This window comes from Protopterus annectens, chromosome 10.part0, assembly GCF_019279795.1.
Source record: "Protopterus annectens isolate FY-2018-M chromosome 10.part0, PAN1.0, whole genome shotgun sequence".
NCBI lineage: Eukaryota > Metazoa > Chordata > Ceratodontiformes > Protopteridae > Protopterus > Protopterus annectens.
Window position 1 is genome coordinate 1631339270 of NC_056744.1, and position 12928 is coordinate 1631352197.

The window sequence follows — 12928 nt, forward strand, 5'->3', positions numbered from 1 at the left end:
CAAGGCGGTAAGTACCCAGATCTCGTTTGTTGACAAAGGGCAATAACACCAAGCAAAAAATACTTCCCAAAGGAAGAAGAAACTTACAGATGGAAAAAGGACCAGGTCTGAATGGTCCTTAGTATAATAGTTTCTTATACAAGGTCTGTCCAGGCCAGGGGGAAGGAGGGAGGGTCAAGAAAGAAGGCGAGAAGACAACTAACATGGAACGTTATGGTAGGTACATAACTTCTTAATGTTAAGTTGTCAATCTCGCCTTCATTCTTGCTTGATGGGACCGTCCTAGCACCTCTATCCTGGGTGGCTCAATGGAACAAACTCTTGAGGACTGTAGAGCCAAAACTGGCTCTGTCCCTGGAGGCCAAGTCCAATTTGTAATGGGAAACAAAAGTGTGAGGAGTGGCCCAAGTGGCCGCCGCACAAATAGTGTCCAAAGGAAGTCTAGCTTGAAAAGCTGTAGAAGTAGCTAAACTCCTAGTTGAATGTGCTTTAGGTTTTGAGCACAGCTGTTTTCCCCTGAGTGTATAAATTTCAGTGATGACCAAGAAAGCCATCTGGACAAAGTCACTTTAGAAACAGGAAGGCCTTTTTATTATCCGCATAGGAAACAAAAGTTGATCAGATTTTCTAATTTTTTTGTTCTATCCAAATAATATCTAAGTTGACGGTGGACGTCAAGATAATGTAGCTTTTGTTCAGCTCTATCTGAATAGTTAGGAAAAATACAGGAGATCAATGGATTGATTCAGATTGTTCTTTGAAGCGACTTTAGGTAAAAAGGATGGATTAGTTCTCAAAGATACTCTGTCTTTGTGAAAAATCAAATAGGGGTCGAACCGAAGAGCATGAAGTTCAGACACCCTCCTGGCAGATGTAATAGCCACTAGGAATAACGTTTTCCAAGAAAGATATTTCAGGGAACAAGAAACAGCTGGCTCAAAGGGGAAGAATCAAGGATGTCAGCACTAAATTTAGATCCCACTGAGGGGAGGATTCCTGATTGGAGACTTTAGTAGGAAAATTCCTTTCAAGAAGGCCCTGCAGAGCCTATGGGACATAATATTATGATCTGCTATCCCGACATGAAAATTAGAAATAGCAGCCAATTGAACTCTGACTGTGGAAGAAGAGGAGCCTGCATGAAAAATCTCTGCTAAGAAGTCCAGAACTGCCTGAACAGGGCAGTAAAAGGATCAATATTTTGGGCCTTAGCCCAATAAGAGAAACGCTTCCATTTGCTTGTGTAAATCCTCCTGGTAGAGGATTTTAGTGAAGCTACTATGATGTCTCTAACTGGGTTAGAGATCAAAGGAAGCCTGGCTAAGGAAGGAAGTGGAGCAACCATGCTGTGAGGTTGAGAGAAGGGATTGACCGGTGCAGCTGACCGGATTGGTGAATCAGTAGATCTGGCACTGGGTCCAGATGCCACGGCTGCACCAAAAGGTGATGATGGAGGAACGGGAACCAAACTTGTCGAGGCCAGTAAGGGGCAATGAGAATCAATTTGGCTCTCAAAACGGTAGCTTTCTGGATAACCTGAGGGATCAGAGGAAATGGAGGGAAGGCATAAAGAAGTCCCTGGGGCCAATCCTGGGTCAGAGCGTCTCTGGGGGGATGGCCTGATAGAGGGAAGAGGCTGAAGAAGTCTGGACATTTGCTATTTTGGGGAGTAGCAAAAAGATCGCAACATGGACGACCCCATTCCAGAAAAATCTCTTCCGCTATAGATTGCTTGAGAGACCACTCGTGAGGCATGAGGATAGCTATGCTCAATCTGTCCGCTATAATGTTGGTTTTCCCAGGGATATGCGTTGCTACCACAACCCGATGAGAGGAGATCGCCCATTGCCAAAGTCTGAGCGCTTCTCGACACAAGGGGTAGGACTTGGTTCCGCCCTGTTTGTTGATATACCAAACTACAGACATGTTGTCTGTGTGGACTGCAATTGTCCCTACGGGAAGAAAGTCGTTGAGGGCTTGCAACGTTAAAAGCACTGCTCTCATCTCCAGGACATTTATGTGCAGATGGTACTCGAACGGTTGCCACGTCCCATGAACCATCCTGCCCTGATAATGACCCCCCCCACCCGATCAGGGAGGCATCCGTGGTGGCAGTGGCTATCGGGGACGGGGTACAAAGCACCTGCCTTGGTGAACCTGAGACGATGTGATCCACCAAGCAAGATGCTGTTTGCATGTCTGTGTCACCAGAATCTGGTGACGCATTGGGAGTTGCTGGTATGACCACTGTGTGAACAGCATCCACTGAAGGAGGCGCATGTAGAATCGAGCCAGTGGAAGAAGAGTAATGGCCGCAGCCATGAGACCTAATACCTTTAGAACCATTCTGGCCTGTACTTTCTTGCTGGCCAGAATGATCCTGACATGAGTCTGAATGTCTGAAACTCTTTGTTCTGTAAGGGTAGCTGACATCCGAACAGTGTCTAAGTTTGCGCCTATGAAGGTAATAGACTGGCAGGGCGATAAGGATGACTTTTCAAGTTGATTGAGATGCCTAAATGAGAACAAAGGTCTATTGTGTAATCCCTGGCTTGTATAAGCTGATGCCTGGTGGTGGCTGACAGGAGCCAGTCGTCGAGATACGGAAACACCTGGAATCCTTGACGTCTCAGGTGAGCCGTGACCACTGCCATGCATTTGGTGAACACTCTGGGGGCTGTAGTGAGACCAAAGGGCAGGGCTCTGAACTGGAAGTGACTGGACCCCAGCCGAAGCGGAGAAATCTCCTGGAGCGTCTGTGAATTTTGATGTGATAGTACGCGTCCTGAAGATCTATTGAGCACATCCAGTTGTCCTTCTGTAAGAAGGGCAGAATTGACTGAAGAGTGACCATTCGAATCTTGTCTTCCTGACAGACTTGTTGAGTCTGCTGAGATCCAATATTGGTCTCCAGTCTCCCGTCTTTTGGGGACCAAAAGAACCTTGAGTAGATTCCGGCTCTGAATGGTCTATTGTAACTGGCTGAATGGCTCTTTTGCAGTAGTTTTGCGATTTCTAACTCTGCAATGTCCCTTAGACCGGGTGGTACATCTGGAAGGGAACTTGAGGGGAAGGGACTTTCCTCGAAAGGAATTATGTAACCCTTGGATATGATCGACTGTACCCATCTGTCTTGAGTGAGGGAATGCCAGGCTTCTGGGTACAGTGATAATCTTCCCCTGACTGCCTCCAAGGAGGGACAGCCGGGCAACACCTCAGGGATGCTGAAAGGGCTTATCAGAGAGAGGCTCCCTGTTTCCCTGGTTCTTCGGACCCCTCTGCCTCTAGAGCGCGTCTGTTGTTGTTACCCCTCTGCCTCTAGGGGTAAACTGACCACGTGAATCCGGCGTGACTCCTTGGGATTTACGGAACCACATCTTCCCACCCTTCTGTCCTTTGGGATAAGGCCTAGAAGGGGTGGAAAACGGACTCCAACAGCAGAAAGAGTCTTGCCGTCCTGCTCACACCTGGTCAAGGTTTCCTTCACCTGAGGGCCAAACAAAGCTGACCCATCAAAGGGAGAATTTGTGAAGGAAGCCTTAAAGGGATCCGCAAAATCACATAGCCGCATCCAGGCTTGGCGTCTAAGAGCCACACCTGTGCCTGCGGCTCTACTCGCTCCATCCGCAGCATAAGATATTAGCCGCATGGAGGAGTTAGCAATGGAATTGAGGGTTCCTAGCTGCGGCAATCTTTCTTGATCCCCTGCAGCTGTAGGATCCTGAACTACTTCTCCCAGCTCCTTCAGGATATCTCTTTGGAGTCTGGTGAAGTGACATAGGTAATTCAGCGAACGATAGCAAAGGTCGCTGAGGAAAACATCCGCTTGCACCTATCCATGGTCCTAGAGTCCTTATTAGGAGGATGGACGGGCACGGAAGGATCTGCAAGTTCCTTTTGGTGGCCGCAGCCACCACCATGGCATCAGCGGGACACCCTTGGTAAGGAATTGTTTGTCACTAGGGGCAGTGATAAATTTAGAAGGCCTCCTAGGGACTGGCTCTACAGAGTCAGGAGCTGCCCACGCCTTCGTGCAATAACCTGCATAAGGGGGTCGAAGGCGGAGACACCCAGGAGGTGGAGGGCCGAGATCCAAACGCCTCTAGGTATACTGACTCATCCTCAGAGGGATTGTTGGTGGGCCAGTTTCCCTCTGTTTCAGAAGTTCTAGGATGTCTGAGAAGGAGACATCCTCAGAGGGGATCTAGGGGATCCCTCTGACTCATCAAAGTCAGTATCCGGTGACAGACTCGGGAGTCTACATGCTTCCTCTTACAAGTCCTCTTCCTAGGAGGATCTCCAAACATCAGGAGAATCCTCGGAAGAGGGGAAATTCCCAATGGGGAAACCTGAGGCGGAGGATCTCTGGGTCCTGTAGCAAGAGAAGTGGCAGAGATGTCAACAGGTACTATAGAGGGAGGAGCTACGGGAACAGACTGCTGACTGATACCAGTGGCCAGTACACTCTTCATCACCTCGAATGCTCCCCTCCCAGGCAGGTCCGAGAGAACCCGCTCGAAGAGCTAGGAACTCCAGGGACCACCGAAGGGAAGTCTCCGAGGCAGATGTCGGAGCCGAGCTCACCAGGCCGAGGCTCCAAGGGGAAGAGCGGGCTCGGACAAGGGTCCGATGCCACTCACCCCTCGGAGGAGACCATGGAAGCCCGACCACCGAATCCCTCTAAGGAAGAGGAGATAAGAGTAGAGGCTGAAGGAACAGAAGGGGGTATCCGTCCTCCAGCCGTAGCAGTAACCATGCCCGAAGACTCCAACTCCAAGCTCTGGGGTAGAGTTGAAGGAGGAACTGTAACGGGGTGTGGACCAACTGTCGCCTGCTGAGACGGACTGTGTAACATTTGGGCCAGTACCTGTGACTTGAGTAATCTACTGACCACTCTCTCTAGGTCATGATCTGACAACCTGGATGACCTTGAAGATCGGCTCCGATGGCTCCGTTCTGATAGAAGAGGCGAAGCCGGGCCGAAAGTATCGGCTCCAAGGAAGGAGACCTCGACCTCTTCCTGGAATGAGCCATCGGAGCCGATATTATAGATCCTGTCGGCGCCGACTTCGGAGCCGACAGAACGCCGATGTATCGGCTCCAGCCGGAGCCGATACAGCCACCAAAGTAACGGTGTCGGAGCCGATCGAGCCGACACCGATGCCTGTGCCACATGGGTGTCGGAACCGATCGGAGCCGACATCGGCGGACAATACAGATTCGCACCGATAGCCATCAGTGCCAAAGCTTTGTCAAGCCAGAATCGGCTCCAGCCGAGCCGATCTCGACTCAGTACGAGTCGGAGCCGAGGCCGCAGGCTTAGATACAGAAGCCTGGGCCTTGGCAGGTTTTGTTGATTTTGGTGGAGCCGACTTAGCCGGAGAGCCCTCCGGCTTAAGAAGGCCCCTAAGAATCAACTTATTACTCTCCTGCAGGACTCTCTGGCTGAAGGAGTGACAAATAGCACAGGAGTCCTGCAGGTGAAGAGGGCCCAGACAATACAGGCAAGAAGTGTGACCGTCTGTCAGAGACATCTTCTGACAGCACGAGTCACACTTCTTAAAACCTGAGACCCTCTCCTTTGACATGGTGCCGAAAAACACAACACACAGACACACCAGTCAAAAATTAAATTAAACAAAATACCAAGAGGTATTCTATAAAAAACCAACACACACACCCTAACAGGGGGGGGATGGGATAGGGAAAATTGACTAACAAAAAATTAAAAGAGACAGGGAATTTCTGTCAGAAAGGGTAGAAAAATAAACTTAAACTATCAATAAATTAGTTTTAGACTAAAAGGGGCTTGAAAAATCACAAATGTGAACAACTTACCAGGAGCTGGTAAAAAGAAGACCTCCTAAGCGAAGCGGCAAACGAGATCTGGGAACTTACCGCCTTGCATCATGGGATATGGGGCTGCCTCGAGCTGGTAAAAGGAGTTCTCGAGCTAAAGCAAGTGCCGAGTCGGAGCCGAGGATCGGCTCCGAACCCATCAAGCAAGAATGAAGGCGAGATTGACAACTTAACATCAAATCTTCAGCCATTTTGAGCATCTGTTTCTTAGGCATAGGGCCTTGAACAGGAGACTGAAGTGTAGTCTTTTTAGCTTTAGAAGGAGTCTTAGACTTAGAAAACGTTTTGACTGTGAGAGTAGTTGGTCTGAAAACGCCCTCAGAAACTGATGGTGTTTCCAAAGCACCGACATCCTTAGAAGTTATGTCGTCGGAAGGGCCTGAAGTAAAAGGCTGCGTCGGCCTAGTACATTCCGTCAAAATATCTGTAGCGGCCTCGGGTTCCAGGACTGCGGTAGTCAGGGGCTGTGTCGGAGCCTCACTGATAACCGGAGGACCGGAGACCAGATCAACCGAGGCCTCAGAATCGGGTTTAGGCCTTGGCTGTCGGCCCTTGTCCCTGCGTTTTTTGTGCACGCCAGTAGTTGGTAGCTCCGACGGCATGTTATAGTTAAATTTTCTACCAAAAAAGTGTTGTGCGAAATCAAATCGCCTTTTAATAGTACGCTTATTAAACCTAGCACAAAAACGACAAGAAGTGATGTCGTGATTAGGGCCTAGGCAAGGTATGCAAAAAGAATGAAAATCCTTATGAGGTATTTGCTTCCCACAAGAAATACAATTGTTAACTTTTTCTGACATCGGTTTGAGGCAAGAAAAGTTTCCCCAACGGGGTACTTAGCTTTATAGAAGACTTCGGTCTGAAATTCGAATTCGACAATCTCAGGAGTCGGCCGACCGGCACTTGCGAACTGCTTCTGCTTCGGGCACCGTGCGGCAAGAAAGACTGAAAATAATGGCGTCGGTTGCAGTATATGTACCCCTGGCGCACTGACGTCAGGGATGAGGCGATAGCAACCGACGTCTGACCAAGACTTTGGAAATCCGGCCGACTGCGGGACCACCTGACGACAGGATAACCCAAGTGTGATGACTGCAGCAGGGTAACACGATGAACATCTGACAGACTCAATTACCCCCGAGTCACAACTTTAAAGAATGTGCAAACAGGAAAAGAAACAGAAGCAATCCTGCTACTTAGTTATGACCGTTACCGTGTCTGTTAATCAGGAGTGCCCAGAAGACAAGTGCCATGTTCAGCAGTGGTAGAACAAGGCAAAGTCTCTAAAAACTCTCTTGTTCTAGGTTCAAGTGCTTGTCCTCATCCATGCTACTGTACCATCAGGCCTCTTCCTCCTTTCTTCAGTAAATATCTTTCAAGACTTGCACGTTCCATAATAAGGTTGTAAAAAGTAAGCAACACCCCATCCATCCAAAAAAAAAAAATCGGGGACTGAATTTTGTCAAACTTCCTTGTCTTGTGGATGGCTGGAGGGCAGAAATATCACCAACATGCACATTTCTTCTATTTTTATACTAATTATGCTAGCAGACTACAGGTTTAAAATGTTCTTAGCCCTTTTCAGGAGCAGTATTTCTCAGTCACACTTCTTCTCTTACATAAACTGTTTTTTATCCCTCCCTCAAGTTTCTCATTAAGCATATGTTTTATTAATTTATTTGATGCATGACAAGCAGGTAAGTGGACTTGATTCACCAAAAACCATCTTCAGGCATGCCTACTGGGACCAAAGGCAAAACAATTTGCAGCACAGTGACATGAGAATACAATAAAAGCAAGTCACACAGAAAACATCAAATATAAAATTCATACAATCAGTTCCGTGGTTTGAGGGATGAATCCACTACTAGGGTCTAGATGTCCTGGCCTCAACTAACAGTCCACGCGATGAAGGAGTCAACAAGGGAGAGGACTAGAATGGTAAGACTTACACCTACTCAGCTCAGTCAGGGCAGCGGGGTTCACATCTGATGTCCCAGCTCCCAATGGAGACCGAAAACTTTGAAAAGAGACTTCAGCAAACAATGAGGTGGGCAGTGAATCAGAGGTTGCTTCACTGCACAGGAGGTGCAGGACAGGCTGCAACCCATGCAAAGTTCACCTACATACTCATCTCAAGGACAACCTCCAGCATGCTGCAAAAAGAATCGGCAAGATGCAGGAGATTCTTAAAAGAAAAAAAAAATACCTGTACAGTGGACCAGTCTTTTGGGAACGGTCTGCTAGGCAAGACATTGGGAAAATCCATCCTCCTCTTTTTTATGGCAACACCTTAGGCGCTTTGATGTTCTACTCACTCACAGAAAAGCAATGGCACCATGATTGGCAGAAGAGACCTCAATTTAACATCCCAAATTAACAACAGCACACCCAAAGCATCACCCCCGTGTTGTACTTTGATGTCAGTAGTTTAAGTATGATTTCAGACCCTAGGTGGCATTAGAAGCTACAACATTCATATTCAAAAGTGTATGTACTACCACTTGTGACACAATGACATCTGATCTTCAAACAGTTAAGATTAGAACTTTATACTACTGGTGTAGAAGGAACTAACCGCATAACTGTCAATCGTCCACAGGCACAATAGGCACAATAGCGTCAGCTTTGTTTACATGGAAACAGTACTGAGTAAAATGCATCCCTCTACTTTTCAGTTCCAAGTTTTTCTGCTTTCATATCATATAAATTCCATACTGTTTTGCCACACAATTTGCACTCCCAACTTCTCTCAGCAGGCAGCATTCAAATCAAACAAGCATTTATGTTATAATACAAACAACATATTCAATCCTACACATACACACCTTTTGAGGCAATTCCTGTGTTAATGCAATCTCATTTTTCAAGCAACATCAGCAACAAAGCAAGTGGGGTAAATTCATGTGCACAGTCAAAATGAAAACATTCTTGCATCACTCTAAACCTTTGGCATTTTCCCCAATGAACCACATTCAAAGTACTGTACACAACTCCTGCCACTCAAAATGCAGTGCTGAAACGCGACATAACACTGCAGTAAACACACAACTAATACAACTATCCCAGCTATATTAAAAAAGCGACACGTAAAGGAAAAACAATCCCCAAACTTCAGTTCCAGGTTGCGGGTGTAGCACAGCCACAGACTTCCAAGTTAGACAACTGACAAATTCAGAGATGCAACATTTCTGTTTTCACATTACCTGAAAAATGAGCCAGAATCCTATACCTCCTCAACTCAGAAAAAGGCAGCATGTGTCTGTCCTTCAGCTGATCCTGTTCCCATTACAAACAGAAAGAATACAGGAATTCTACTCTCACAGTTCCTATTGTGAAACTCTAAAGGAAGACATTTATTCCAGTTTCCACAGTTACAAACACAGCAATGAAAAATATGGCTAATCCACAACTCACATTTTTCCCCTACTTGACTTCAATCTGGACAAAGAAGCCCATCACAATTAACATTTGCTGAAGTTTTACTACCCTCACTCCAAAATTTTCTTACATCAGAAGCTCCCTTAACTGCAAGGCATTTTGGGAGTTATGTAAACTTTTCAGACTGCAGTAGTCCATTAGGCAGACCCTTTCAGTGCTATCAGTCCAAATCAGAAGTAGCAAATACATGCATTTTGTTACTTCAAAATTGACGAGTAATGCTCATTTTTGTACCTCTTAGTCATGCAGCCTTGAATTTGCCGACAGACTTACCAGTGAATCACTTCTCAGGAATAACCTGGATTCCTGCTTCAAACTGTTAAATCAGGTGAAGAAAGAAAAATGACATACATGCCTCAAGATGCTAACATTCCCACAGATTGATAAGAGTACATGTAATGAGAATGGAATAGGGGAGTGGTAAGTAAAAGACCAACTCTTGTAGTGTTCTTAGCCGAGCTGTTGAAAAAGGGAATAATTCGTTTTGTTTGTGTCTTTCGGCTTTTCCCGGTTAGGGGTTGCCACAGCGGAACTCCAGTCCGCTGATGATTGGTAGTGGATTTTTATGTACCGGGTTACCAGTACGTCCCATAAAATATTGCATGACAATTATAAGAATCAATCAGAGGAGGTTAGAAAAGATTGGCAATAGAATGGATAGGCAACATACAAAGAAACAATAAGAGGACATCTGTACAGCTTTAAAAGTATGCAACAAAATCCATAAGGTTTAGGATTTTTTTAAAGCCCTAACTATGGCCCAGTTAACCACAGTTTGATTAGTGGCTCTGCTGACTGACAGAGTGCCGAGGGTATGGACATGCCTATCCAGAGTGGGAGGGCATTCACTGATGACACTCCCTTACGACAGATGTGGTCCAAACAGGGAAGTTGTTCTCGGATGAATCAGCAAATGTGGGGAGTGGATCAGGGCACCTAAAAGAGAAAAAAAACTAGGATGGAAGCATAGATGGCTAAGCCCCTGGGACACCTTTAGGATCCTCAACTAGCTCCAGGGATACTGAAGTATGCCTGAGGGTAGGAGACAAGTTGACAGATCCAGCGTGGACATGGGGCACTGGAGGCCCGTGACAATGATGTCCCAAGGGGGACCAAAAAAAAATAAACAAGATGGTAGATTTAAAAAATCCTCTGTAGAGTACTTTGCTAGAAATGTTGGGGAAACAAACAGTTGTTTACTAAGGAAATGATTCTTCTGAGTTGGGATATGGGATCTGAATTGCCCAGACACAGTAAGACGTTTAATGCTACTGGCTGCAAAAAAAAAAAATAATAAAAAAAATGGAAATCAAAACGTTAACTGACTGTAAATAAAGCAAAGGAGACAGAACAACTGGAGACTGGAACTTTAGAAAAGGGAAGGAGCAAATTACATAACAATATATGGATTAGTGGGAACAAAGCATGCAAGATAATGTGCAGAAGAAGAATAGAACTGAACAATTTATGTAATCCATCCATCCACAACCAGTTTTCCCATTTTTGCACAAAGGATTAAAGTGTCTCTTCAACAGTGAATCACCCAGGGCCAATTTATGTAATGCTGGAATTAATTAAAACAGTTAAAAAGAAAACATGTATGTATATTGTATCAGAAAACAAAGGAAATATTATTTTTTGTTTTCTTTCCTATTACTGTATATGCAATTATGTCACTTTTCAGAAATGCCATGTTAATAAATATATTAAAAAATGACTACCATTCTACGCTTCAAATGGATTCAATGAAGATATTTGCAATAAAAATGTTTTTCTACAACAGACTGCCAACATCTTTCATTTCTGCCCCTCTTATGGATTTCAGCCCACTCACCGTGAAAATCCTTTACTGCAGTGGGAGCAGACATATGGTTTGTGAACACCACCTTCATGTGAACGCACATGGTAACTCATGCGGTCTTTTCTCTTGAATCGTTGCTGACAAATTGGACACTCATAAGGTTTCTCATCTGAGTGGGACAGCTTGTGTCGATTCAGGTGATAGACGTCCCTGAATGCCTTCCCACACATCTCACAAGCATGGTTCTTACGTATCCTCTTCCCAGATGCCGTGGCTGTGACAAGGCCATCATCAGTACTGACTGTGGTGTTGATTGAATTAGGTAATTGCACAGGGCTGGCCGTGTTGCTGATAGCAGCGGCAGAGACAGTCAGCAAGCTTAGGGGTACCATCGTAGGAACCTTCATATGTGAAGATGAGGTTGGCTTGATGCCAGTATGGATTGCCTCATGCCGCCGAAGGTTGTAACCATTCTTGAATTCTTTTGCGCAGAGTGAGCAGATATACGGCCCTTTGCTCTTTGACTTTTTCTGCATCTGGTTCGGTGGTGGAGGGCTAGAGTTCATAACATCAGTCTGCTTTAAAGCTGCTGTGTTAACGGTGGTGGTGATGGAAGGTGGGGGCAACTCCTGTGCAGCTGCAACTGTGTTGAGAACAGGAAGGAGGTCCACCTGCAAGGAATCCTGGGAAGGCTGTGTCACTGCTGCTGCCTGCTAATAAAACAGAAACACATGCACAGGTAAAACAGAAACTCCAACAAAAATAAGTCTTTACAAATTGCAAGACATTCTGAGCAGCCAAGAAGATTGTCACTTAAAGTGATCCTAATAAAACTTTATGCATATTCAGAAGACTTACATATTAAATATTCAGTGTTAAGTAGCCGAAAAGACTATAGTAACCAAATATTTGGATATGAGCACAGTTTAAAAAAACATATAAAGGTCTTTAAAACATCTAAAGGTCTTTGGTAAAGCTCTTAGCTACATTCTCATAGCACCTACAAATTCAAGATGGAAACAGTGGATTTTTTATTGTGACTTCATGATTACACTATCAGTTCATACAACTCCTGAAGATAACCAACACATATCTGATCAAATTAAAAATACAAACATCTCTCTCAAACTGCTTCACAAATACAAAGGATTACGATCGGGTCTCCCATCACAACCAGCTTATTCTGTGTTGAAGACATGCATGCCAAGAAATTCACCTCAATAGCGAAGCTTAAAAGGTTAATCTTTGCATTTGTGTCAAGAAATCATAATACAGGGTTATGATAGTGGACCCATCCATAATTCTTTGTAATGTATGAGGCTTTATCTGCTCCATTTTCCACCAGTTACAAAAAAAAAAAAGTGTAGGACTCCAAACGGTTTTACTGGCTTTGAAAGTAAGTAAAGCACTTAGTGAGTGCTGTCAGATACAGTTCCATACCTCTCACCCTCTTTGCTTAAGAATTCTGGACAAATCCAAAAATAATTTGGGGGGGGGGGGGCAAAGGATCAAAATTATGGCAGTTCAGTTTTTTAAATACTGATCTAATTCACTTGGAAAACAGTAAGAGGGAAGCCTTCTAGCTTATCAGTGGGAGTGGTAAGCACTAGGTAGCTTATCTACCACAAGATGTGAGGTTTCTGAGCCAGAAATTGTAGTTTATTGGCTGTCTGGTTGGTGTTTTCCATCTCTTTCAACTTTCTGGTTTAAAAGCCTGCATTTGAGCTTGTTTCCAGCCTTTCCTGTAATTAGTCAAGTCCAGATACAGATTTGCTGTATCCAGGACTGTCTGTAAGCTTCTGAGCCCCCAAGCCTTTCTGTGTCAGA

At 45.2% G+C, this 12928-nt stretch overlaps 1 protein-coding gene across 3 annotated transcripts in view; it reads right to left on the bottom strand.

The window, feature by feature from the left end:
* MAZ (MYC associated zinc finger protein) overlaps positions 1-12928 on the bottom strand; it is a 520299-nt gene that overhangs the window by 237384 nt on the left and 269987 nt on the right. For 2 of the 3 annotated variants that reach the window (XM_044086337.1, XM_044086335.1), the window contains exon 3: positions 11135-11814. In XM_044086337.1, coding sequence (XP_043942272.1) covers positions 11135-11814 — 680 coding nt within the window. The remainder of the gene's footprint in view (positions 1-11134; positions 11815-12928) is intronic. The other variant, XM_044086336.1, reaches the window with a different exon arrangement.